The following is a 27,900-nucleotide window of genomic DNA, read 5'->3' as shown; positions in this document are numbered from 1 at the left end:
CAAAAATACAATAGGTGCTAATACAAAGTTACTAGTTTCAACAAAAGCCAGACTACCTGTTGAGAGAAAGAGGGTTGTTTTTTTATTTTTGTTAGGACGTCCAGCATGCAAGATTGTTTTTAGATTATTGATTTAATCATGAAGAAAACCATTACTAGGAAAAAGTAAAGTCCAAGACAGAAGTTATTAGTACATTGCTTGGCTCATCATTTGAATCACATATTATAGTTTTCATTCAGACTTGTATTCTTTCATATGGCTTTAGGCATAAAACTATTATTGCAAATTGCTCAAAGAGCTATTTGTGTTGTTGTATAGTACATCAGACATGAAATATAGATTTAAAATAATGCTTGATAATTTACCAATTTATTTCTTCTAACTACAAACATTATTGATTAAAACAATTGAAACAATCATAACCTGATTACAGAAAAGTATTTTCTTTTTTATGATAAATATAAAACTTTATTTTAAAAAAGTTACATCATGTTTCTAATGTTACCACATACAAGAAATCACATCTGCTACAAACTTTTAATTATTTTCTTTAACAATTTCATAAAATCTTCATTTCAATCAATAGAAATGATTACATATAAGATGTTCCATTATTAAACTCTTAATAATTAGTTCAGTTATGATTGGGTTCATTATGAAGTATCATTTAAGCAAACATAATCAGTTCAGATGATCACAAACATTTTTTATTATATTTTTCAACAAATTTCAATTTTGTCAAATGAGCTGATTCTGCTCAGTTGCCTTTAATAACCCAATCCCAGTACTGATGACGAAAGAAATGAGAGGAAGACACTATATCAGAACCCGTAACTGTTGGCTTTGTATCTACATTCCTGTACAGTTTATGCTGGAGGACGTGACTTTATCCGGAGACCCCAGTGGTGACACACAGGCTTGGAATAGGCGCTGTCGTTGTTGGAGTTTTTGGCAGACAGGATGACACAGTAGCGCATGTCAGGTTTAAGGTCACGTAGAACTGCAGAAGTCTGATCATAGATGTACAGAACCTCTTTCATAACTTGAGGTGGAGTGTCCTCACTCAAAATCATTGTGTAGGACATGGCCCCCCTCACGGGAGACCAACCTCACTTCAGGGACAGACAGCTCATCTGCAGAGGTAACGGCATTTAATCAACCACATTGACATAATGTTGCTTTGTTAAAATACATTTTTGTTTCTCTGGGTAAATCTTATGTAACCCATCAAGAACATGTCTGGATTATATTTCATTGCAAATTTCATTGTTTCTGTTATTCTAAACTGCCCCACAACATTTGATGTTGCTGATTTCCTTATGATCATGTTAAAAACTTTTATGATTACATTTGTATATGTAATACTAAATAAGTTCATATGGAAACATGCATCCAAATACAATTCTAACAGCTCATAATTACATCACTGTGTGTAACATGTTTTACCAAGGGTCAGTCCTGCTCCTCTTAAATCTCTTTTTCGGCGATTTTGGGTTTGGCCTGAAAAAGATTTAAATACATTTTTATTCTATTAACCCAGATTTTATAAAAAAGCAATTGCTAAAGGTGAGGACGTCCACGCCACTGTGGCTGAGAGATTATCACCTGTGAAAGTGACATCCATTGGACAGGGAACTGAAAAAGAGAAACAGGGACATATTAAAAAAATATCAGAATGTGGATGTTTTATAGTAATTGATGATATATGAGCAAAGCTTCGTCAGCTATTAGATAGTGTACATATTTTATTAAAACTTACGTCCTGGGTAGGGTTATGCCAGCTATTCGTAATTTCTTCTTGTAATGTAAAATCAACGCTAGTGGCTTAGTAACTACCTGTCCTGGCTAGTTTGTACCAGAGCCATTGAGAGAGAGAGTTGCGTCAACTCTGTTGACACCAATGGAACAGTTTTTTTCACAGCAATGGTGATTCATGTAGGTTCTCAATAGTTCCTGGAAGTTACTAGTAACGCATGGAGCTGCGGCTAAACAGACCGATTGAGGTAAACGTTTTACTAATTTAAAGATGTTAGTCATTTAATGAATAAAAAATGAAAGAAATAAAGCATTTAAAGAGAAAACATTACTTCCTGGAACTATCTGAAGGCTCCACGAATCATGTGACACGCAACATTTTTGAACTTCTGTTGTTGCGACTCTCTCTCTCTCTCAAAGGCTCTGGTTTGTACTATCTCTGTTTTTTATTTGGTTGCACCATTTGTTCTAAAGGCAGAACACAGCTAATATGTCGTAAGCTGTATGTCACATATAATGTTTGCTTAAAAAAATCCTTTAATTCAGTGAGCACACGTTGTGTTGAGATGAACATGAATTTTGATTTATTCTAAACTCAAATGTCTTCTGCCTCAAATAATTATGGCAAAATAAGTTTCCATTAAATACAATACTACTTAATAACATTATAGATATTTTATGCACATAAAAGGTGTGTAAATTATACTCAAGAACTGTAGTTTAATCAATGAACAAAAATACAAAACAGCACAATAAATGACATTATGACATTTATTCACGTTAGAAAGTAATTTATTCAACAATGTTCTCTCATTTAAATTTTGTAAATGAAAGCTATTATGTCTAGAGAGGATTGACGTGTGCCATGTAAAACAAGAACTTATTGATTTTGTTCAGTCTGTCTGGGATTTTATAGAAGAGGCTTCTTTAAATATTTAGTTTACTGTATATGTAGTTACGCTTTAACCAAGTAACACACACACAGCTGGTGGCTCCAGTAAATGTTGATTCCAGTAATGCTTCTTGTTACCTGTGGTACCATTAACGGCCTGAGATGGTCTGCTGGCCCCAGCTGAATTTTGTGCAAGGACATCCACATAGTAAGAGGTGCTACAAGGCACAGGAAGCTCAAAGAAGTTGCGGTCTGTCCAATAGGATGACACTTCCATGAGCATCTGAGGGTTGTTCTGGATATGCCCAGTCACCTGCACCAGGTAACTGACATCAGGACAGCTCACAGAACTCCACGAGGTCATGAGTAGAGTTGCGTCGCCCATCAGATGGGTCCTCACCCTCACGTTGGCAGGAGGACATGGGACTACAGGAGAATCAACAGAGGGTTAAGAAGCATTGTTAAAGGCTCTTTTAAAATGGCCTTTTTGTTGATGTACAGCAAAACAGCCCAAACTTTGTTCACCACATTTATACCTCAGAAAGTAGTTAATTAAAAAGCATTCTCAAATGTAATATTGTGTACCTGCCCCATGCTGTACTGGCACACTGAGCGAGCCGTTACAGGTCCCATCTGAGGCCTGTGCACTGAAGTTATACACTGTCCCACAAGTCAATCCCTGGATGGTACAGGAAGTACCAGTGGTGTCACAGTGAAGTGTATACCCATCGTCTGTTTGGGCCAATGCGAAGTACTTCAGAGATTCATGGTTCTCGGCCCATGAGAGTGTGGCTGTCCTGGTATCACACTGCATGGCCACACTAAAGTCCTGAGGTTCACAGGGCACTGTAGGGGAAATACAGTACATATTATTAACAATTAACAATTGGTTGCCTGTTGCTAAACAACTTCAAGGCTCATTCACACTGGAACTTTTTAGCATGTCTAGGTTGCATGTTTTTTTGTTTGTACTTTTAATAAACAGTTATATTATTAATCAGGCAATGTGTGGGTATCATAGTCTCACCCGTGTGGAAGGTGACCTGCTGGCTGGCCAGGCTGATGCAGTTTCCGGCCGAAGCAGTTATGCCAATGTTGTAAAGCTGCCCACAGTGCAGGTGGGACAAGGTGCAGTTGTTGGTGGTGCTCGTGCACGTGCGGACATCCCCGTCTCCGCCCACGGCCACGAGAGAGTATGACTCGGCCACCACAGAGTGGGACCATGATATCTTCAGCCCACTCAAATCACACAATGGCTCCAGTGACACATTTTGAGGAACACAGGGGGCTGCGTGTAAATTGAGAGGTTGCATGATTATGCATGCAAGAGTATGGCCAGATGTCATGTTCAATGGCTATGATTTCATAAAATCCACACTAGCTCTCAATTCCAGCACAGAACAACGCAGAAAACAGTTTACAGATTAACTGAATTTTTATTTTTGGATCTAACCCTAATCCCCAAGGAAATTTAAAAAATCTAAATTACACATGTACACCTAGGCAGTCACTATTTATTTCTACATGCTACATTTATTTCTACATTGTTTGTCATGTTACCGTGTGTATAACTTCTGTTTGACAGACTTACATATTTATATATCATTTGTTGTATTAACAGGTTTAATTATAGGGACCAATTCTCACTATTAACTAGTTGCGTTTCAGCGTGCCTATTATTAGCATATTGGCTGTTTATTGGTATTTATAAAGCACATATTCTGCATGACCACATTCTACATCCATAATCCTACCCAATACCTAAACTTAACAACTACCTTACTAACTATTAATAAGCAACAATTTAGGAGTTTATTAAGTTAATGTTTTGGTAATAGCGAGAATTGGACCTTAAAATAAAGTGTGGGCAGATTTAATATAGTTTTGAAATAGTGCACCTGTTTTAATCTTGTGAGGAGGGCTCCGCATACTGCTGCATTTGTCGGAGGAGGCGGAGACTAAAATGGTATACTGCATTCCACACTTCACTCCCGTGAGGTCACAGGAAGTGCCTGTGCTGTTGCACACCAGGATGCTTTGGTCATGACCTTCTGCTGTGGCCACATACAAGGAAGAGCCTTCGTTCAGCTGCCAGTTGACTGTTATTTGGCTGCTGTAACAGTCTGTGTGTGCAGTGATGGAGGTGAGAGCACATGGAGCTGCAGGATGAACACAAAGCGTAAGTTTAATTTCTGAAGTATACAAGCCCTGTGTAGTTTAAAAGCACACTGCCTGACCAATATGCTGTGTGTGGATGCTAGATAGTTGCTAAAGTGTTCTGGGCTCTGGTTGCGGGTGTACTCTCATTTGACAATGTGTTCGGCATGATTGCTAAAATAATGTTAGATGGTTGCTAGGGTGTTCTGAGTGGTTGCTAAGAAGAAGCTAGTTGGTTATTAAAGAGTTCTAGGTGGTTGCTTGGGTGTTCTGGAAGCTTCTAGGCAGTGGCCGGGGTGTTCAAGGTGTTCTGACGGATCGCTTAATGGTTTCAAGGACAAGACACACAGATTTTGTGTTTGCACCTGTCTGAATCTGGAAGGTGTTACTGGGCCCGCTGTGGCATAATGAATTCACAGCAGTCACATGGAAGGTGTATGTGGCTCCACACAGCAAGTCAGGAATGTTGCAGTGCTGGGCTGTAGTCGAGCAGCTAGAATTGGCTCCATCCCTTTCCACTGCCAGCACGAAGTAAGACTCGGCCCCTTCTGCTTGTAACCACGACACCCAGGCCGAGTTTGTAACACAGTCCAGGTTTCCTATCTCTCCCTTGGGAACACAAGGAGCTGCAGACACATTAACATGTTAACTATAAAAACCCATTTATTTCAAGGATGATACAGTAACTATAAACGTAACTATAACAACAATCTATATTAGTATGTACACAAAGGATGACAATGTTATAATTATTTTAAGCCTGTGAAATATGCAGTTCACACATGTTTTATTGGTCATCAGCTGGAGACAACACTCGGCCTCACTTTTTTTTACGGTGCCCTTGTTACACATGTTTTTACCATAGTATTTACTATAAATTATGCATAATAACATGCAACTAACCTTTACCCTAACCCTATAGTACAGTAACTACATGTAGTTAATTTTTCTTAAACGTGTCATTACACTGTACCACGGGTACTGTAAAATAAAGTGTAACCCAACGATCTGTATATGTATGATTCATAGTTGTCGTGGACTACCCTTCAATTTAGATATTACATATCGAGTTAGTACTGTGTTGTCGTAAAGGTTACCTGAGGACACACTGACAGCTGTGCTAGGCTGGCTCTCACAGCCATCCCTACCAGCTGTTACAGTGACAGAATATGAGCGTCCACATGGCAAACCACTGATGGAACAGCTGGTGGCAGTAGAGTCACATGATAGGGAATCTCCACCACTGGTCGCCCTCACATGGAACGATTCTGCATCTGGATTGGCTGCCCAAGTGACAGTCATGAAACCGGAGGAGCAGTCCATCTGTACATCTACAGCCTCAGGAGGACAGGGCGCTACAAAGAGACAGAAAATATTGTAGAAAAACTCCACAAAAACTCGCACTTGGCTTAACCCTTATACGACCATGTTTTTGTCAACAAAGTAATTTTTGTACATTAAACTGATATGGTTATTGGTTTAAAAAATAAGTTTAAAATGACCTGCTTCACCATTCAGATTTGCACGTCTGATTTGTGCCACTCACCAGTATGGACTTGTGTGAATGTGCTCTCTTCACTGCTGCACATGTGGTCCATGGACAGTGAGGACACGTTATACGTCCTTCCACAGAGCAAATGCTTCAGCTCACAGTGGGTCTGTGAGCTGACATTGCAGTACACCGTGTGGGTCCCATCCACAGTGATGCCCTCAGCCTGGTACAACAGAGCTCCGCTGGCACTTTGCCATGTCACAGCGGCAGAGTTAGATGGGCAAATGAGAGAGGCCTGTACATTGGTGGGTGGGCATGGAACTGAGGTAGAGGAGGGAAAAGATCAGGTGTTAATGGTAAGCTTTACCATATTTTGAATATTAAGCACACCGTGCAGCATGTTGGTGTTGCATGTGTACCTGAATGCAGTTCTAAAAAGGCACTTTGGCTGTCACATTGGCTGTCCTGGGCAGTGATTGTGACATTGTAGGCTTGACCGCAGTGCATGCTGGGTAATCTGCAGCTGTTGGTGGAACCGCCCCAGCTTATTTCATCCCCATATGGACTGGATGCATGGACGAGGTAGGAAACAATTGCATTTTCGTGTTCCCAGGACACTACCCCCATGTGACTTCCACATTCCATTTCACCAACTATTCCTTGTGGCTCACAGGGAACTGATCATAAAATTGGAGATTGTTATTTTGTTACCGTGGGGATTCAAGTAAACATGTGAATTGTGTGCGTCCAGTCATTTTACCTGTGTCCAGCAGTACGCTATGACTCTGTGCGCTGGTACACACATGGTTTGATGCTGTCACACTGATGCTGTAGGTGAGTCCACACAGTAGGTCAGGGAACTCACATGCAGTGCTGTTGCTGCTGCATGCTGATGCAAAGCCCCCGTTGCCCTGGGCAACAGCAGTGTAAAGCACAGCTCCTCCGCTAGGCTGCCAGGACACATCAACCACACCTGATCCGCAGTTTAGATTGGCCTCAGGCTGGTCAGGAACACATGGGGCTGGGGACAAAACGGAAATTGACATTTGATGTATCCAAACTTGAGAAACCTATAACCAAAACAGCAGTTTTGGTTTGCATATGGTTACGGTTAGATTATACCACCCCTATTTATACTGGGAGATAGTGGCCTATGGCAAAAAGCAAATGGTTACGGTTAGATTATACCACCCTGTTTATACTGGGAGAAAGTGGCCTATGGCAAAAAGCAAAATGTAGTTTCACATTTCTTGAAAGAAAGACGTTTATGGCAACTAGCCTAAACATCTTAATATAAAATAAGAAAGAGTCATATTCATCTGGGATTGCAGGAGATTGAGTAAACTACAAGAACATTTTCATACCTGCATAAGGTAGGAAACAATCTCACAAATTGAATGCAATTATTACTGAATTATTCCTAAGATTCCCAATGTGTTCATTTAGGGGTCACGTACCTGAATGCAGTGTTGTGATTGTACTCCTTGAAACATTGCAATTATGGTCAATGGCAACCACACTGATGTCATATATGGAGCCACAGATGAGGTTAGAGACAACACAGGAAGTATTTGTGCTGTCACATCCTGTCAAATGGCCGTCTGTGCTAATGGCTTGCACCTCATATGACTCCGCCCCTCCGCTGGTGTGCCACTCCACGTGTGCAGAGTTTGAAGAACAGAGTAAAGTTGACTCCACGTCCTGAGGTGGACAGGGTACTGTTCGTACCCAATTTGAGAGAGCAAACGACAGTGAGAGAGGTCATCAAATCTAAATTCTTTAGAAATGTTTTAAAACGATATTAAATGAGATGATTTAAGTAATTTTGTATTACACATGAAAATCCATCAAATAATGTAACAAAGATCAGCATCCCGTTAATTACAACAGTCATTAAGTCATGCCACTATTTCCTGTGAAGGAAACATTTCCTAGAAGAAATTTGAACAATTATTATCTATAGATCATTTTTGGTGTCTTACCAGATGCCACATCCAGGGCGGTTCCTTCTGTGCTGTGACACACTCCATCATATGACATCATTCTAACACTGTATGTCTGTCCACAAGTCAGTCCTCTCAGTTCACAGTGAGTGTTGTTGCTGGAGCAGGTAGAGATCAGACCTCCAGGCGTGCTGGCTTCAGCAGTGTATGAGATTTTGCCCTCAATGTGAGTCCACTGCAGCTGTACAGAGTCAGTGTTGCAATCCAAGTGTGTCACAGTAATTACTGGTGCACAGGGAACTATGGAAAACAAACCATGTAAGTATATATACAGTCTTTCGTATCCAAGTATGTACTGTATCCGTAGACATACATGAGAGAGTAGTATACATTTAAAACCGAAAAGATGAACCTTACTAAAACGTGTGGGTAATATTTCACCCCAAATCCTATGGCCACCTGACCTGGCATCACATGTCAACATAATTTCCTCAAATTAGGCTCTAGCCACATAGAAATCCGCAAAACAATTGTTCCAGTAATCGGTCAACAAATAGCTCATCCACTCAAATGGAGAAAAGCTCTTTTGTTATATGTTTAGTCCAGTTACACAATGCCATACATCTCACATTTTTATTGCCATAAATAATGTTAACAATAGCAATGGCAATCACAATGCACAATACAAAAATCTGACTGGCTTTAATGGCTTTCTCTTTAAGTATAATAGCATTTAGAAGATTTTGGGGGGAAATGTGACCCAAGATATATCAACTGAACCAGACCTGTGCGGAAGTGTGCCGCCTCACTGGGCAGACTGGAGCATTCGTGACCTTCAGCAACCACCTGGACAGTGTAATCGCCTCCACAGGTGAGATTACTCATAATGCAATAGGTATCTGGACCACTGCTGGTGCAGGACAAGAAATCAAATGTTTGGCTCCAGGCATAAGCGGTGTAGTACATTGCCCCATTGCTTGCGTTCCATGACACATGTGCTTCAGCAGTGTCACAGTTCATCACCACAGACACATCCGTAGGAACACAGGGCACTGTAAAATAGAGTCGGACAGCTTAATTCAACAAAACCATACAAATCCTTATGTTATAAACAATAATGCTGAGACTGTTTACAGTAAAATACTGTGCCGAGACTAATTACAGCAAAATACCTCTGCTGAGACTGTTTACAGTGTAGAGAATTTAGCATAAGCCAAATGGTTGGAGTCATTGAAAGAAGAGCCATAAACCCCCTCCACTCTCTTTTGGTCTTTTGATGTTGATATCAAGAAACCAGGACGGAGTCAGATCCAAATCCAGGGGGCCTGGACTTGGGTTGGTGCTCTCACCGAAAGTGTTGATAACCCCTTTTGTTTCTCTGTGGGATATTTACGACTCTTAAGCTTCAAAGCAGAGGTGAGAAGTCTCTGTCTCATCTAGGCTAACCAGAGAAACTTCTCTGACAAATAGGAACTTGTGTGATTCAACTGTCCTTTTCTATAAATATATCTAAATATCTAGGTTATATGTTGTCACTCTTGCCATTTCTAAATAATCTGTAATTGTTAAATAGGCAAGTTTAATTCAGGCTTTGTTTGTAGTCATACTTCCGAATGAATCATGACTTAGCATATTTATATATATATACAAACCTAGCATATTTGATATATAAATGTTTGTGTTTACAATTCCTCCTTGTTTATATATATTGTGTGACCATAGAACATTTTCTTTTCATTATGTTATCATTTGGACTGGTATTTTGTAAAGTTGCTAGGAGGTCATAAAGATGCAAATGAGCTGTTGAGTGGACAAAGAACCTCTTCCCTGCTCAACTCTGATTGGTCGATTCAAACTCAGGTGGGCATGCCCTCTCATGAAGTTAAATATCGAGCCTGCTCTAAAAACTCTCTTCTGCACTATACCTGCCTCAAAACTGGTTCGTGGTGTCTCTTCGGAGACTGCCCTTTTCCCCCACAGAGCTTGCAAGTATCCAATTCTATATATAGAATAGCTGCGTTAAGTTTGTGCCTCTTTGTTAAAGATGATTTTTATTGGTGTTCAGAAATCGCTGCCATGCTCTCTCTCTCTCTCTCTCTCTCTCTCTCTTCTCACTCTTTCTCTCTCCACGCTTCCTAGCGCGTTTGTGTTTCATGTATTTGTTTGTGTTTATGCGATCGTTATTATTTTTACCATGTAGAGTAGTTTAATAAACAACCATATATATTCACCTGTGATGGGTTTTCTGTGTTCATGTTCACAAACTTGGTACCTTTTACTGTGTTTCGATTTATGCTACCTTTGCTCTAAATCCTGTTTAGTAAAGTCACGTTACTTATCGCCATGAGATAATGTAAAGTATATAATAGCATTGATGCATTCGCTGGACGAATACATACAAGTATTGTTATGCTTTATATTACTAATCAGAGACTGTAAAATATGTATATTTAATAACGATTATTATATGTATTTTCCTTTGAGCTAAACTAATTCCTTAACTGAAATTGATGTTTTAAATAACTAATTTCATGGATGTGATCTTGATAGATCTAGTGGAGAACCACATTTGGTGAGCTTAGCTCATCATTATTTTAACCTGCAGCTAAAACCGCTACAACAGTAAAATACCTGTGCTGAGAGTAATTATGGGAAAAATATCTCTGCTGAGACAGTTTATAGTAAAATACATGTGCTGAGAGAGTTTACAGTAAAATATCTGTGTGGAAACTGATTACAGTAGAACACTTCTGCTGGGACTGATTACAGTGAAATATCTGAGTTGACACTGATTATAGTAAAATACCTGTGCTGACATTAATTACAGTGAAATACATGTACTGAGACTGTTTACAGTAAAATACATCTGTTGAGGCTTTTTACAGTAAAATAGCTGTGCTGAGACTGTTTACTGTGAAATACCTGTGCTGTAAAGAATGTTATCAGTAAAATACCTGTGCTGATGCTGATTACAATAAAATACTTGAGCTGACACTGATTACAGAGAAATACATGTGCTGACACTGATTACAGTAAAATACATGTGCCGAGACTAATTACATTAAAATACCTGTGCCGAGACTGATTACAGTAAAATACCTGTGCTGAGACTTATTACAGTAAAATACCCGTGCAGAGACTGATTACATTAAAATAGCTGTGCTGGGGGTGTTTACAGTAAAATAGCTGTGCTGAGAATGTTAAGAGTAAAATACCTGTGCTGAGACTGATTACAATAAATTACTTGGGCTGACGCTGATTACAGAGAAATACATGTGCTGACACTGATTACAGTCAAATGCATGTGCTGACACTGATTACAGTAAAATACATGTGCCGAGACTAATTACAGTAAAATGCCTGTGCTGAGACTGATTACCTTATAATACCTGCGCTGAGACTAAATATATGTGCTCAGACTAATTACAGTAAAATGCCTGTGCAGAGACTGATTACAGTAAAATAGCTGTGCTGAGGGTGTTTTCAGTTAAATAGCTGTGCTGAGAGCGTTTACAATAAAATATCTGTGCTGATACTGATAATTACCTGTGTTAAAAGTACTAAGTGCACTGGGAGTTGAGTTACACTGGCGACTGGAGGCAATCACTGAAACATTGTATGATTCACCACAGGACAGTTTGGGCATGCCACAGCTCACTGACCAAGACATGCATGTTCCCAATGGCCCATCTGGACCTTGCACAGTTGCTGTATAGTATTCTGCACCATCAGCTGGTTCCCAAGACACTGTGGCAATGTTGGAGATGCAATCCATAAAGCCAAAGACAGACACTGGAATGCAAGGCTCTAAAAAGACACAGAAAGATGTACTTTAAGCTGTTCAACAAGTGTAACAGAGTTATTGAGATAATTAAAAATATGTTTTTGTATGTGGCTCCAAACCTGTTTGAAGAACTAAAACATTGCTGGCACGGCTCCTACATATCTGTTCAACAGCAATCACAGTAACATAGTACTGCTGACCACAGCTGAACTCAGAGATCTGGGCACTTGTGTTACCAGTGGAGAGCTCCACCTGGTGGCCGGTGGTGGACTCGGCAGACACCACGTACAGCTCGGCAGTTTCATTTGCTTCCCAGGTGAGGGAAGTCACTTTCAGTTGACAGTCAAAAGCAGACTTTAGGTTATGAGGGATGCATGGAGCTGTGCACGAGAGGCAATAGTCAGTATACTATAGAGACATTATTTTATCCATTATTAGTGCCATTATTCAAGCATACAGTGACTCAGTATGCCATTGTTAGTCACTGTTGTTGAGTTTACGTAAGACCTCAACAACATCTGAAACTGTGCAAGTTATTATCTAAAAATTAAAAACATATGTGTGTTTTTATATTTTCTTCGTCACTTACCCATGTGGATGGTTGTGCTGTTACTGGGTGCACTGCTGCAGGCTTGCGAGTTGGCAATTACATGGACGGTGTAGATCTCACTGCAATGTAAGTCATCCCAAATACAGTTGGTAGTGTTTGTCACGCACACATGGGTGTGGCCATCCTCTCCTACGGCAATGGCGGTGTAAATATCTGCTCCATCGCTGGCAGCCCAGCTGGCAGCAGCAAGGTTATCCTCACATTGTGCAAAGGTCTCAACATTGTACGGTGCACATGGGACTACAGAGAAGCAGGGGAAAAGACAACAAAATAACAACAAACAAGGCATAAACATCAGAAGTACTGAAATAAGTAAACCTCTTGAAAATGAACAACTTGTGATTATGTCCTATCTTACCTGACGTAAACTGGACTGGGGCACTCTCTATACTCTCACAGAGATCATTTTGCCCCACTGTGGTAAAGGTGTAGGTCTGTCCACAGAGAAGCTCCAGCTCTAGGATAGATTCAGATGTCTGGAAGGAGTCGCCATATCCCAGGTTGCCTAATATATGCACCATGTAATTTGATGCACCTCTGCTGTCATCCCAGTTCAAGAGAACTGTGTTGTTATCACATGATCCTATAATGTTCAGTTTGGTTGGCTGACAAGGCTCTGTGGAGACATGGCAGGGGTTTTGTAAGGTAACACCTAGGATCACACTATCCATGCCATGGTGCAAACGTTTAACTTATGACAGAATTTTAACTAATTTCAAACTAGGAATGCCAATTACAAGATCATCCTCCTCCTTGAATGTAGGTACACTACAGTCACATTTTTGCTCTGAATTGGATGAGACAGTGATTAGGGTAACAATTATTTTCTAGTGTCCAGAACCCTTTTAAAACCATCAAACGAGACAATCGTGGCCAGCTTAGTGGATGACAAAGCAAACAAAATGACTTTATGGTTTAAAATGCCATTTTTGAGGAGATTTTAACTGTTTACCTGTGTGAATGTATGCAGTACTGCTGACGTCACTGTGGCAAACTTCGTTGTAGGCCGTTACAGTGAAGGCATACTCCTCTCCACACTGCAACCCGGTCAGCTCACACCTGTCACTTGTAGAGTTACAAACTGTAGTTGCTTCTCCTGGGCTCAGGGTGGCACTTACAAGGTAGTAAAGCACATTGTCACTTTGTTCCCAGGTAATTATGGCTGTTCTAGACTGGCATTGAAAGTCCACGTCCACACGCAGTGGAGCACAAGGACCTAACGGGCAAAAGGGCAAATTATTGAGGTATATTTTAAACTCTAGTTCTCTGAGAACCAATGATGCCTGGCACATCCACATGTCAACTCACTTGTTTGGAAAGTGACATATGCGTCATGGGTAACCTGACATTGGTCATTGATTGCAGTGAGGCTGACCATGTAAGTCTGCCCACATGCTAGCTCGCTGATATTGCAGTAATTTTCTTCTGAAACGCAGGATGCAAAGTGGCCATCGCTACTGGTAGCAGTGAGCTCATGGGAAGTAGCTCCATCACTCCAGTCCCAGGTGATCAATGCCGTGGCATTCTCACAATTCAGATCAACAGCAACCGAACTGGAGTCTGGCGGACAGGGGGCTGGACACACAGAGACCTATCACTAGCCTGCTTAGTTTGAATGGACAGGACACTGTTCACTAGCTAATACAGGTTTTACTCAACCATTCATAGTCAATGTCACTTAAATCCTACTGTATATAATATAATCAATATTCAAACCTGATGTAATGAGAACTGTTTCGCTGTCTGTGCTGTTGTAAGTTCTTCCGATGGCATGCACTTGAGTTTGGTAAATAGTATCACACATCAACCCTGTCACACTGCAACTGGATCCCGTTGTGTAGCAGGACACGCTGTGACCATTACGACCCTCCAGGTATGCCACATATGCCACTGCCCCTATGCTTTCCTCCCACGACACGTCTCCTTCATCACTTAAACAATTCAGATGGATGTGCACGTTCTGTGGTGGGCAGGGATCTAGAGAATAACACGTAATGAGAATGACACGCAATCAGTTAGATGTCTTGTTCTGCTTTTGTTGTCTTATCTTATTTCAAAACTTGTATGCTTATGTTGTCATATACTGTACATATATTTGTGTTATACTCTCAAATTGTGTTATGACTCTTAAATTCCTGGGATTGAAAAGATCAAAACATTATTATATTTTCAGAGCTTTGGTGTGCTAAACATTTACGCATAAACGACAATATGAAACTTGATAGATCGTATTCTAAGTTTGAGGGTGAGTACACAATGACAGAATATTTGAAGAGTTTGGTTCCAAAATGAGTTAAAGAAAATCACGTTTTTTATTAAGTTATCGTGTTTTTATTGTTTTATTGTGTTAGTTAAATGTTTTTTTTAGTTATTATGTCTTAAATCAAAACAAACCAACTGACGTTTGATTATATTGATTGGAATGCACAATAAAAAAGAAAAAGGTGTTATCTCATTTTGGAACCAAACTCTTCATTTATTTTTATGTGTTTAACTCTTTCTTTACCAGACCTGTTTCTAGTGTAGCTGCTACAGACACAGCAACATCCTGGCAAACATTATTCTGTGCTGTAACAGTGATGTCATATGTCTGACTGCAGGACATGTCGTAGATGGCGCAGGAGGTGTCACTGGTGGAACAGGAAAGCACTGATCCCAGTTCAGTAGAAGCCTGCACAGTGTACGTTGAAGCACCTTTGGTCCTATCCCAAGACAACTGCCCAATAGACAAGCTGTACTCTACTTCCACATGCTGGGGTACACAGGGACCTGAAAACATAAAAAATAGTTGTGTTCTGCCGGTATTGTGAGTGATGCAAAATATTCTGTCACAATACTAGGGGTTTTGGTTGGTTGTTAGGGTGTTGCTATGTAGTTGGCAAGGCTGTTCGTAGTGGTTGCAAGACCAGATGGATGGAAATGCTGCCTTTAGGTTGTTGCTAGAAAGTTGCTATAGTTGGCTAGAGTCTGAACCAGAGTTTTATCTAAGATGGAGTCTGTCACTTCCAGTTTGATATCCATATTCAGTATGAAAATTTATATACACAGCACTTCCTAGCACTTTGAATAGAAATATCTTTGTACAAACTTATGACATTTCAGTTACGTCAATGAATAAATAAATTGCGAGAATACTACTACAGTATCTACTGCAAAACTGTGAAATGCAATCGGTCTGGTTATTGTCTGAGCATACCTGCCATCAGGTGTCCACTCATGACAGCAGAACTGCTGCAGGTCTGTCCCTGTGCCAACACCGTGATGTTGTAGCTCTCTCCACAGGCCAGGTCTGCCAGTTCACAATTGGTTTCATTACTTTCACAGCTGAGAATATGACCAGACTGGCTGAGCGCTGTGGCCGTGTACTGCATCGCCCCGCCACCCGTCTGCCATGACAACACAGCTGTACTAGACTGACAGTCGACCAGCGCCCGGGTGTTACGAGGCATACAGGGAACTAAAATACAGACAGAACTTTCAGTTCAACATGTTACGACAATGACAAACAAGTGACAAAAAGCTGGTCATTGTGCCAATCACAGGATATCTTTGCATAGAAATCATAACTTTTAGTTTGTACCTGAGTGTGTGTCAATGACAGCACTGGGCAGGCTGTCACAGTACCCGTCCGATGCCACCACGCTCACATAGTAGATCTCTCCACAGGCAAGTCCACTGACCATGCAGGTGGTGTCATTCATACTCTGACATGTGGTGGAACGTCCGTTAGTGTCCATGAGGGTAGCCGTATACAAGTCTGCTCCCGCGCTCTCCTGCCAGAACATGGACAGGGCGTTCTCCTGGCAGCTCACGCTGGCAGTCACATACTCAGGAACGCAGGGCACTAAAGTATAGAAGATCAATGGTTTTCTCGAATTTTTGTCATGTAAACAATCATGGTTTGTAATTCTTATTACTCGTGACTTGCATTGTGTTATGTTGTATTTGGGCCCCTTTCAAGCAGGGTTATCTGCTGTATATGACAGCATGTCATTTTTCATATTTTGTGTGTGCTTAATTTATTAATTAGTAAAAACACAACAAATAGCCACACCTGAATATGAATTATGTCCAAATAAAAGTTAAAAATTAACACATAAGATAACAAAGAATCACATTTTTGGAGTAAGAGGAAAGCTTTTTTACACACACACACAAAAATACTCCATCAGAAAAATAAGTGTCCTATCTAAAGCTGTCCTGTTTAACACGTAGGGGGTCACTACGAGGAGCCGTTTAGGCCTTAATTATCGAAATGACTCTTACAAACAGTGAAATAAAAACATCGATCAAACTTAGTGAAATTCATCCATATGTATTAATGAAATACATCTTACAAACACTAGTGAAATAAAAACATCCATCGAACTTAGTGAAATTAATTCATATGTGTCAGGTCCCGGGTCTGATCACCTGTTTGTTTTGTCCTGTCTTTTACATGTAAGTGTTTGTCTAGCACACGGAGGAGAGTTAGACAGCTCTTCATGTGCTGGGTGTTTGTGTGTAGACCTCGTTATCCTCATCACGACGCACCTATTCTCACTCACGCTAATTTCATCACACCGGTTTCCACTCCCGTTATCTATTCTCTCCCTATTTAATCTCCTGCATTCTCTTGTTCCTTGTCAGTCCGTTAGTTTACTAACACCTTGACGGCCAGTTTTGTAGAGTCTAGTCTTGTTACTAAACCTAGTCTTGTCTTCCTTCTAATTATTTCTTGTTCGTCCAGGCTCCAGAGCTCTTTGCACCCTGCCTGGTGTCCCTTTGTTTCCCCAGATCGGTGCGGGTTTGGCGGGTTCGGTTCTCCTTCTGGTTTGCTGTGTGGAGGAGTTTCACTAGACGCCCGGTGGTTATCACCTCCCATCTCCTCGCTATAGGAACCATCGATCGTCTCCTTACTGGAGATCTCTCCCACGGAGGATCCGATTCTTTTTCCGGGACCTATTCGGAAGGATTACCACTCACCCTCGACGTGGTCGCGAGGGTATTCTGATTCCGGGGTGGTTGCACGGAACATTTCAAGGACTCCCTTCGGCGGGGTGCTGCACGGAACGGGCCAGTACTTTCCCTCTGGGATTCTGGCAACGGACTCTGTATCACGCGAACCCAGCCGATCAAGACTCTTGAACCGTTCAGGTCCCCCTTAACCAGTGCTGGTGTTATTTGTCTTTGTGTGTTTTTGCTGCCATTGCTTTGAATAAACCCTTTGACCCTGCTTCTGACTCTGCCCTTACTACCCTGCATAACACATGTATTAATGAAATGCATCTTACAAACACTAGTGAAATAAAGCATCGATCGACCTTAGTGAAATTCATTCATATGTATTACTAAAATACATCTTACAAACATTACTAAAATCATATGTATAACTGCAATATTTTACAAACACTAACGAAAGTCATGCACATGTATTACTGAAAAGTCTTCAGTCTTCAGCGAGTCGTGACCACTGACGACCGAGCACATTTTAAAACAGTCGCGACTTTATAATTAGGTCTCAGATTGTGAGTTTAAACAACCACATTGTGCTCTATCTATCGAACTCTTAAAACTACATTTTGCAACACAACAGATGTATAACAAAGGTTTGCCTGGGCTCAAATCAAACTAAACGGAAGTGCGGGTGCAGCTTCAAGTGAAATAAGCTCTCATCAACTACACTGAAATCTTTCATCAACTATACCTGAAATATGTTGCCTCAGTAGTGCACTAGTGTTTATAAGAGGCTGTTTAGCATGCATATGAATGAATTTCACTAGTGTTTGTAAAAGGTTATTTAGTAATAAACATGAATGATTTTCACTGGTGTTTGTAAAATACTTTTCAGTAATACATATTAATGAATTTCACTAAGTTCGATCAATGGTTTTATTTCACTAGTGTTTGTAAGAGGTATTTCAATAATACATATGAATGAATTTCACTAAGTTTGATCGATGTTTTTATTTCACTAGTGTTTGTAAGATGTATTTCATTACTACATATGAATGAATTTCACTAAGTTCTATCAATGTTTTTATTTCACTAGTGTTTGTAAGATGTATTTCAATAATACATATGAATGAATTTCACTAAGTTTGATCGATGCTTTATTTCACTAGTGTTTGTAAGAGGTATTTCAGTAATACATATTAATGAATTTCACTAAGTTTGATAGATGTTTTTATTTCACTAGTGTTTGTAAGATGTATTTCATTAATACATATGAATGAATTTCACTAAGTTTGATCAATGTTTTTATTTCACTAGTGTTTGTAAGAGTCATTTCAATAATTAAGGCCTAAACGGCTACTCATAGGTCACCTCATGGTTAAATGATCTCCAATGGTATATCTCTCCATTTTTCTCTTTAATGCCTTGCCTTCTTATTAGGCACTCATTTGCTGAATAAATGAATCACGCCTTCCAAAAATATCAGTAATGACGCACATGAACTAAAAAATGGTACCCACCTGTCCGAATTACAGCTGCTGCACTGGGTGGGCTGGTGCAGATGCTGTCCTGTGCTGTCACCGTAGCGATGTATGGCACACCACATTTCAGCATCATGAGATCACATGACTGGCTGAACCCTGAACAGCTATCGAAGAACTCCCTATCAACGCTGAAGGCCGTTACAGTGTAGAGCTCACCGGCCTCATTGCTCGCCCATGTCATGGTAGCTACGTTATCAGTGCAGCTCGTTTTAGACACCAGAGCCTCCGGAACACAGGGGACTGAGGGTGAAAATACACCAAAGTGAAAAATGAGCACCTTACTCCTGTATGTTTCTGAACACAATAAGGATGGCGTGACTTGACCAATGTATGAGTAAAACCTCTTGGCTTATAAAATGGGATCCCAAATCAGATCTCATAGATGGAATTGGCCGTAGGTGTGTTACCCGATCGTACGATGACCTCAGTGCTCTGGGAGCTGTTGCACGTCCGTCCCTCGGCAGTGACCGTCAGCACATACATCTGGCCACAGGGAAGGGAAGTGACCTCACAGAAAGTAGAGTCTGCCGTGCAGCAGGTGGTCTCGCCATCAGCAAGTTCTAACGTGGCTGTGTAGCTCAAAGCTCCAACGCTCTCATCCCACATCACACTGACTTTACCAGTGTCACAGCCCACTGATGTGAGCACATTCTGGGGAGGACAAGGGGCTGAAGAATACAGAGAGACAGAAGGTGAATATTATGTACTCAGTGATTCTATTTATGAAAAGCGCTCATTACTATATGTCCGACTCACCAGTCTCGGATCTCAAAGTGTTGCTGTTGGGGCTGTCGCACTGCATGTTAGACGCCATCACGCTGAAGTTGTAGAATTTACTGCATTGCAGCTGCTCAACTGTACACTGGCCCTCAGTTGAGTTACACTGAAGCAACTGTCCATCATTGTCTATTGCCATGGCGATGTAGAGCGATGTCCCTGCTGACTCCTCCCATGTCAGCCAAGCCGAGTCAGACAGACAGTCCATCTCAACATCCAGCATAATGGGCACGCAAGGAGCTGAATGCACAAACGCACACATCAGAGGTGAATCATGACACAGACATACTGTATATTAAACAGCTGCTAAATTTGACTCACCTGCCATGACGTACTGAATTGGCGCTTTCGCCCCAATGCAACCATTCTGTAATGGTTCTACAGTAACGTTATATGTCATGCCACAGGTCACAGTGATGTCACAGCTGGTCTCTGTTGTGTTGCAAGTGAAATAATCTTGGTCGTTGTAGAATGCTTTTGCAATGTAGAGAACACCATCCACACTAGAGTCCCATGATACCGACACAGTGTTTAATTCACAGTCCACAACGGCTGTGATCTCCTCTGGCGCACAGGGGGCTGAAGAAAACAAATATCACATTGAGCTGCTGGACAAGGTCATTTTAGTTTACTAAAAAAACGTTTCTGTTTATTTAAATCAAATCAATATTGGCCTAAACATTATTGGAAAAACATAAACTAAAGGAAATTTTCAAAAAATGATGATTCAGAAATAAACTGAAAATAAATAAAAACTAAAATAAAAAATACACATAATTTATTTTTATGTTTCTATATAAGATTAAACAAACAAATAAATAATAAAATGACAAAAACATATAACAAATTGACAAAAAATTCACAATAAAATTAAACATCTATGAATAAAAGCTAATTTAAAATATTAATAAAACTACAATAAAACTAAAAACAAAACTATGATAACTCTGCTGCTAGAATGTCCATGCAAGAGATAATCAGCTATTAAATATTATTCATAGAGATAATGGTGTTTATGAAGAAAAATATGGGATTTTTAATTTTAAATCGAATTTCAACCTGCAAAAGAAGTTACAGATATAGTTACGGTACAATTTTAGTAAAGTTGTAGTATTTATATTATATACAATATATTAGCGCTGGCACAGTATACACTTCTTGATGATCATGACCAAAGAAATGATAATATGTCACAATGACAATATTGTTTTGACATATTTTGAAATACAACTAATATAAAGTTGTCAGTGAAATCCATTTTAAATTTTGTCCTATTTTGCTTTCTCTGTTTTTGGTCAAAATACGAGTTTAGGGAGGCAAAAAGAAAGAGTTTGTAGTCATTGTGGCTCATAAGGCAAAATGTTAAATGGGTGCAAAACCTTCACCTACTATCTGGAGGTGTCAACCAGATACTAGTGCTGCATTAATTATTATATTATCATATGTGTAGTATTACACATTATTTATTAATTATTGATTACAATATCAATAATCACATTTATAAAATCACAGTTATTGCCAATACCGGAATATTGTTAGTGCTTTTACTTGTAAATACTATCCATCGCATTGAAAGATATCACAAATCTTTCACAGTTACCTGTTGTGATTCTGCCTCATCATGTCATGTCTTTCTTGGTTATGTGGCAGAATCACGGCAGGATCCCTTGTTATGTGTGGAGAGTCATTTTGACCCTTTCGACCTTCGATACTCTCTCCGGTCCTTGTCTGTGTTCCCACCCTTTTGCATCCCTCATTATTGGTTGTTATTAGTTCATGTCCCGCACCTGTTCCCTCTTGATTTCCTCCCCTTTATACAGTCCTCATGTTTCATTGTCCTGTGCTCAGTCATTGTATATGGTTCTTTGTCTGTTTACTTACCTCTGTGCTTTGTGCTGTGTTGTCAAAGTTTCCTGACCCATACTTGTCCCTGTTCCTGGTGGTTCCATGAGTCTAGTTATTGTTAGTTCATTGTAGTTTTGTCTAGTGTGGTATTTAGTCTTTGTAGTTTAGTTTAGTCAGTTTATGTTCCTGTTTAATGATTTCCATTATTATCTTGTCTTGTTTTCCCCACTGTGGGTTTTTGTTTTGCGTGTCTTGTTAAAATAAAGCTTCCTGTTAACCCCTTCATCTCCCGCTGCCTGCAATTGGGTTCTTCCTGTGTGATTCATGACAGAATGACTGAGCCCGCCAGAACCCAGCAGGCAGCAATCATGGACGATACAGCGTCGTCCCCACGTTCTCGCCAAGCCCACTTGCTGCTAGGGTTCCGTCAGGGGAATCACGGGAACCAGGAGTTTGCCAGGGCATTCTCGGCGGTGGCGGAGGTGACCGAGTTTGGCGAGGCGGAGTTGAAAATGATTTTCAACTGCTGCCTCACTCGGCGCCTCACACCGTCGGAGAAGAGGTTGCTGGCTCCCCTAGGGTTTGCGGACATGGTCAGGTTCGTGGCCAACCGGGACGATCCCGGGGGTGAGGTCTCACTCGGAACTTCCGCCCCACGGTCGATCGCTCCGGAGGGCCTCGTCCTGGCTGCCGCTACCCGGGGGGACCCAGTACCCTCTGGCTTGAGCTCCACGGTCCCCGGTCCTCCTGGCGGCACCCGTGGCGAGTGGGGGAGGAGAGACTCGGGGACGATGTCTGTGGACTCCTCCGACACGGAACTCCTTCCGGTCCCCACGGTTCCGCCACAGTTGGCAACGCACCCGGTGGTGTGGAGAAGGAGGGAGAGGCATCATGGAGGAGTGTCCAGTCCGGTGCAGCCAGCATCCAGTCCGGTGCATCCGGCGTCCCAGTCCAGTGCAGCTGGCGTCTAGTCCAGTGCAGCCGGTATCCAGTCCGGTGCAGCCGGCGTCCCAGCCGGTGCAGCAGCCAGCATCCCAGCCGGTGTCCAGTCCGGTGTCCAGTCCGGTGCAGCCGGTATCCAGTCCGGTGCAGCTGATGACCAGTCGTGTGTCCAGTCCAGTCCGGTGCAGCCGGCGTCCAGTCCGGTGCAGCCGGCGTCCAGTCCGGTATCCAGTCCGGTTTCCAGTCCAGTGTCCAATCCAGTGCTGCCGGCGTCCAGTCCGGTTCAGCTGGCATCCCGTCCAGTGTTCAGTCCAGTGTCCAGTCCGGCAGTCCAGCCGGTCTTCCAGCCGGTGACTCAGCCTGCCTTCAGGCCGAGAACTCAGCCGGCCTTCCAGCTGGGGAGTCTGCCAGCCTTCCAGCCGATGGTTCAGCTGGCCTTCAGGCCGAGAACTCAGCCGGTCTTCCATTCAGCGACTCAGCCGATCTTCCAGCCGACGACTCAGCCAGCCTTCAGGCCGAGAACTCAGCCGGTCTTCCAGCCGGGGAGTCTGCCGGCCTTCCAACCGGTGATTCAGCCGGTCTTCCAGCCGGTGACACAGCTGGCCCTCAGCCTTGTTTCTCCCAGGACTTCCCCTGTTAAGTCCCCAGTTTGCCTTTGATGTTATTTACCATGTCTTGTTGGATTTTGTCTTTGTCACAGTCTGTCTTGTCCCATTTGTCACCTTGAGGAGCGTCAGGATATCGCTCCTTGAGGCGGGGGTTCTGTCGTGATTCTGCCTCATCATGTCATGTCTTTCTTGGTTATGTGGCAGAATCATGGCAGGATCCCTTGTTATGTGTGGAGAGAGTCATTTTCGACCCTTTCGGCCTTCGATACTCTCTCCGGTCCTTGTCTGTGTTCCCGCCCTTTTGTATCCCTCGTTATTGGTTGTTATTAGTTCATGTCCCGCACCTGTTTCCTCTTGATTTCCTCCCCTTTATATAGTCCTCATGTTTCATTGTCCTGTGCTCAGTCATTGTGTATGGTTCTTTGTCTGTTTACTTACCTCTGTGCTTTGTGCTGTGTTGTCAAAGTTTCCTGACCCATACTTGTTCCTGTTCCTGGTGGTTCCGTGAGTCTAGTTATTGTTAGTTCATTGTAGTTTTGTCTAGTGTGGTATTTAGTCTTTGTAGTTTAGTTTAGTCAGTTTATGTTCCTGTTTTATGATTTCCATTATTATCTTGTCTTGTTTTCCCCACTGTGGGTTTTTGTTTTGTGTGTCTTGTTAAAATAAAGCTTCCTGTTAACCCCTTCATCTCCCGCTGCCTGCAATTGGGTTCTTCCTGTGTGATTCATGACATTACCTGACATGACATATTGCACAGAGCTGTGGGAACTATTGCAGGTTTCACTATAGGCAACCACCTCCACGCTGTACGTCAGGCCGCAGAGGATGTTGGGTACTTGGCAGAAGGTCTGATCTGAATCACATCCCATCAAATCACCATTGTTGCTTTTTACTGTGGCGTGGTAGTGATGTGCGTGACCTCTCTGTTGCCAGGTGACATTGAGAACAGTTGACTGGCACTCCAGGATACCCTGAACGTCGTGAGGAACACAAGGAGCTAGAAGAAACACAAAGGCCAGAGAACGATTTACTCAGCAATGAAGCAACCAGCGGCATACAGAAAAGACTGAAGTCTTCCTATGATATTCTAGTCTAGATACAGCTCATTCAACTTAGAATGTTTTATATTTGCTCTTACCCACAAAGCACTGAGGAGGGTTTAACACACTTTGAGGTCTCACCTGTTTCAAGAACGCGAACTTCACTCCTTGTTCCAATACAGTCACCATCCACACCAAAAACATAAAGTTCATAAGTCTGTCCGCACTGCAGACCGCTAACGTCACAGGTCATCTGGGTGGTGTTGCATGTCACCCTGTGGCCTTCCCTACTCTCTGCAACAGCCATGTAGGCGAGAGATCCCTGAGAAGCCGCCCAGGAAACAGACACAGTGTCCGAATCGCAAGATGACTTGAGGGACACGTTGGTGGGTGGGCATGGCTCTGAAGGAACATCAGACCGAAATGACATTTAATAAAATTTTGTCGCCACCCACAACTTCAAAAATCATTCTGCGGTGTGTACAGCAAGTAAACTATGAATACAAAGTTTAAAAAATGAGTTTGCACTTTTAAAATTGTTTTTAACCTAGGATGTCAAGGCTGGAAATGATCAAGAACATGTCCCTAAATTTCTACTCCACGATTTTTGACTCTCTTAAAGGGACAGTTCACCCAAAAATTTAAATTCTGTCATCATTTACTCACCTTAAAGTGGTTCCAAATCTGTATAAATTTCTTTCTTTTGATAAACATGGAGAAAGATATTTGGAAGAATGCTTGTGAACAAACAGTTCTTGGACACCATTGACTACCAAAGTAGGAAAATTTACATTTTTTTGGTGTTCTGTTGAACACAAAAGAAGATATTTTGAAGAATGTAGGACAGCAAACAGTTTTTAGGCACTTTTGACTACTGTTGTAGTGTTTCCTACTATGGTAGTCAATATCATTCTCTGTGTTCAACCAAACAACGGAATTTATACAGCTTTGGAACAACTAGAGCAGTGTTTCTCAACTGGTGGGTCGCTGCGTGTACAGTAACAACATCAATAACAACAAAACATAATTCTAAATGTTTTTCTGATGCAAGACTTTTATTTTGAAAGACGTGGGTGAAAGCTGTTGGCAGATGGCTAAGCGAGTAAGCGCTCGCTGTCCCAATTCTGTGTTTAGGCAAAGTCCGTTTACGGAAGTCATGCCACTTGGCGGCCATGTTTGCAACGCCTCTGGCCAGTTATTTATGTCACAGCAGTCTTATCTACTTGAATTTGGGAAGGAAGATATTTCTAAAATCGCTGGCAAAAATCACAATTAAACAGCATATTTCCGATCAATAATTAAACAGTTTTGGGTGAACTATCCCTTTAACGGTCATTCAATTACTGCATTACCAGTACATCAATCCATTCCTATATATTATATGTAATTATAGGTACATTATAGGCTATATACATTTATAAAGATTGTGTGGTCTGATTTTTATTCTAACACTGTATTTTCTGGATACCAATTTTCATTTTAGGGTGTCGGTGTCTCTTGAGGCTATTACCTGTCTGGAGAGTAATCCACTCATTTGTTCGGCTGGGACAGCTGAGTCCCTGTCCAGTCACGCTGATCTGATAACTGCTGCCACATTGAAGGTTAGTGATGCTGCAGGAGGAGCCAGATGTGCTACAGCTGACCGAGTGCTCTTCATCAGAGCCGATCTCAGCTGAAGCATTATAGTTTAGAGTGCCGTTACCGGGCAACCATGAGATTTGGGCAGAGTTAGAGCCACAGTTCGGAGTCGCTCTCAGATCACGGTGTGGACACGGACCTGATGGTATAAGTGTAGAGAGGGTTAGTGACAAAACATGATCACTTTCGCCAGCATATTTTTTTATGTGAATGATGTGAGTGATTTCTGCACCACTAATTATTAGAAGTTTATAACAAACTCAATAAATCTACAATACCTGTGATGACAGTGATGGGCACACTGGTCAGGCTCACACAGTTGTCGTCCTCAGCTGTGACTGTGATAGTGTAGGTCTGTCCACATTGCAGGTCGGAGAAAGCACAGGTGGTGTCTGTGTTGGGGCAGATGGTGCTGTGCCCTGATGTGCTCACCGCATGAACGGTGTACCTGCTCGCACCACGAGCCGAATCCCAGCTCACTGTGGTGATGGAAGTGTCACAGTCTGTGGTGGCCACAATGAAAGTAGGAACACAGGGAGCTACGAGAGACAAGTGTGTGTTATGAAACCCAAATCCACAAAACTTTGCTGACACAATGAGTTTGAAGCAGTATAAATACACTACCGTTCAATAGTTTAGGGCAGGGGTGGCCTAAGGGGGCTGAAACCCCAAATGTTTTCAGTAAAGCCCTGAATGTTTTTATTACCATGCCATGTACGTATCACGTTCAATTGTTGCGTCTTTAGATGCAAAATGTATATTTTAACCACTGATCTATAAAAACGACTGGATTGCTCATGATGTCATTACACTGAAGCTACCGCGCCGCCATGTTGGTATGCCCAAACGTTCTATTAAATTATAGAGAGTTGTCACATATTAATGATAAAACAGCAACTTAACAGTCCCCATTTTTATATCTAAAGTCTCACAGTACATTCTTACAACGCAAATGTCTTGCATGTAAATGGTTATTTATTTAAAATCAGTGCTTATTAGATATAGAATGAGTTATGTTCATTTTCATTACAGTAGCGTACATATCAGATCAGCAGACTAACGAGACAAATGTGCTTATTCTGAAATCTAAATACAGTCATGAAGCTTTATTTCTAAACATTTACACATGTGCCATTACAACAGTACACACTCACTTTCTATACATTGATTTCTATACATCGCTATTCTGCCCAAAATAAACATAAACATTGGAAAAAACATCAGAAGTAACAATTCATTTAAACACACATGTAAATTTAAAAACTTATCACACGCCTAATTGTCAGGTCCCGGGTCTGATCACGGAGCACGGATTTTTAAACTGAGGGAACGAATTACAAAACTGTGGCCACGGATTTGCGGGTCTTGTTTTTTTTCTCCGAGGGGTGAACAGGGGGGCTCCGTATCACCCTCATCACGGCGCACCTGAATTCACTTCCGCTAATCACATCACACCGGTTTCCACTCCCGCTATCTCCTTATTTAATCCCCTGTGTTCTCATGTCAGTCCGTTAGTTTACTAACCCATTGACTTCCAGTCGTGAACTTTCTAGTCGTGTTACTAAATCCTAGTCTTGTCGAGTTTCTAATTATTCTTGTTTGTCCAGGCTCCAGAGCTCTTTGCACCCTGCCTGTGTTGTGCCGAGAAATGCACACCTGCCAGATTATGCACCCCCCTCCCCACAATGGTTAGGGCAAGGATTAGGTGTTAGGGGAGGGATTAGGATTAGGTGTGGGGAGGGGTTAGAATTAGCCAATCGGACAGAGTGTTATTGAAGGAGGTGCATAATCTGGCAGGGTGCATTTCTCGGCACAACACCTGGTGTCCCTCTGTTTCCCCAGACCGGTGCTGATCTGGCGAGTTCGGTTCTCCTTCTGGTTGGCTGTATGGAGGCGCCCTGAGGTTACTGCTTCCCATCTCCTTGCTGCAGGAACCAT

At 41.7% G+C, this 27,900-nt stretch overlaps 1 protein-coding gene across 1 annotated transcript; it reads right to left on the bottom strand.

The window, feature by feature from the left end:
• Positions 1-41: 41 nt before the first annotated feature.
• Positions 42-27,900, bottom strand: LOC130550112 (G surface protein, allelic form 156-like). Its single transcript, XM_057327486.1, has 34 exons — positions 27,807-27,900; positions 26,241-26,501; positions 25,835-26,101; positions 24,466-24,726; positions 24,021-24,281; positions 20,211-20,468; positions 19,869-20,129; positions 19,520-19,780; positions 19,089-19,352; positions 16,214-16,477; positions 15,830-16,090; positions 15,145-15,402; positions 14,350-14,610; positions 13,942-14,208; positions 13,586-13,849; positions 12,992-13,249; positions 12,613-12,873; positions 12,143-12,403; positions 11,786-12,046; positions 9,025-9,291; positions 8,279-8,539; positions 7,754-8,014; positions 7,057-7,317; positions 6,716-6,973; positions 6,351-6,617; positions 5,902-6,159; positions 5,170-5,430; positions 4,546-4,806; positions 3,675-3,935; positions 3,233-3,493; positions 2,786-3,073; positions 1,606-1,635; positions 1,447-1,500; positions 42-1,133 (listed from the first exon to the last, which is right to left on the bottom strand). The coding sequence occupies exons 1-34, from the start codon at positions 27,898-27,900 to the stop codon at positions 1,060-1,062; spliced, it is 8,127 nt and encodes a 2,708-aa protein (XP_057183469.1). The 3' UTR covers positions 42-1,059.

This window comes from Triplophysa rosa, unplaced genomic scaffold (genome assembly GCF_024868665.1).
Source record: "Triplophysa rosa unplaced genomic scaffold, Trosa_1v2 scaffold235_ERROPOS495182, whole genome shotgun sequence".
NCBI lineage: Eukaryota > Metazoa > Chordata > Actinopteri > Cypriniformes > Nemacheilidae > Triplophysa > Triplophysa rosa.
This window is presented reverse-complemented; position numbering and strand designations above follow the sequence as displayed.

What these genes read in the sequence shown, in the direction of transcription:
- LOC130550112 (XM_057327486.1), bottom strand. Translation starts at nt 27,900, where the DNA reads ATGGTTCCTGCAGCAAGGAGATGGGAAGCAGTAACCTCAGGGCGCCTC. An exon ending in AGTTCGCGTTCTTGAAACAG is followed by an intron (nt 24,282 to 24,465) that starts GTGAGACCTCAA and finishes TGTTTCTTCTAG; the next exon opens with CTCCTTGTGTTCCTCACGAC. An exon ending in TGTTTTAGTTCTTCAAACAG is followed by an intron (nt 12,047 to 12,142) that starts GTTTGGAGCCAC and finishes GTGTCTTTTTAG; the next exon opens with AGCCTTGCATTCCAGTGTCT.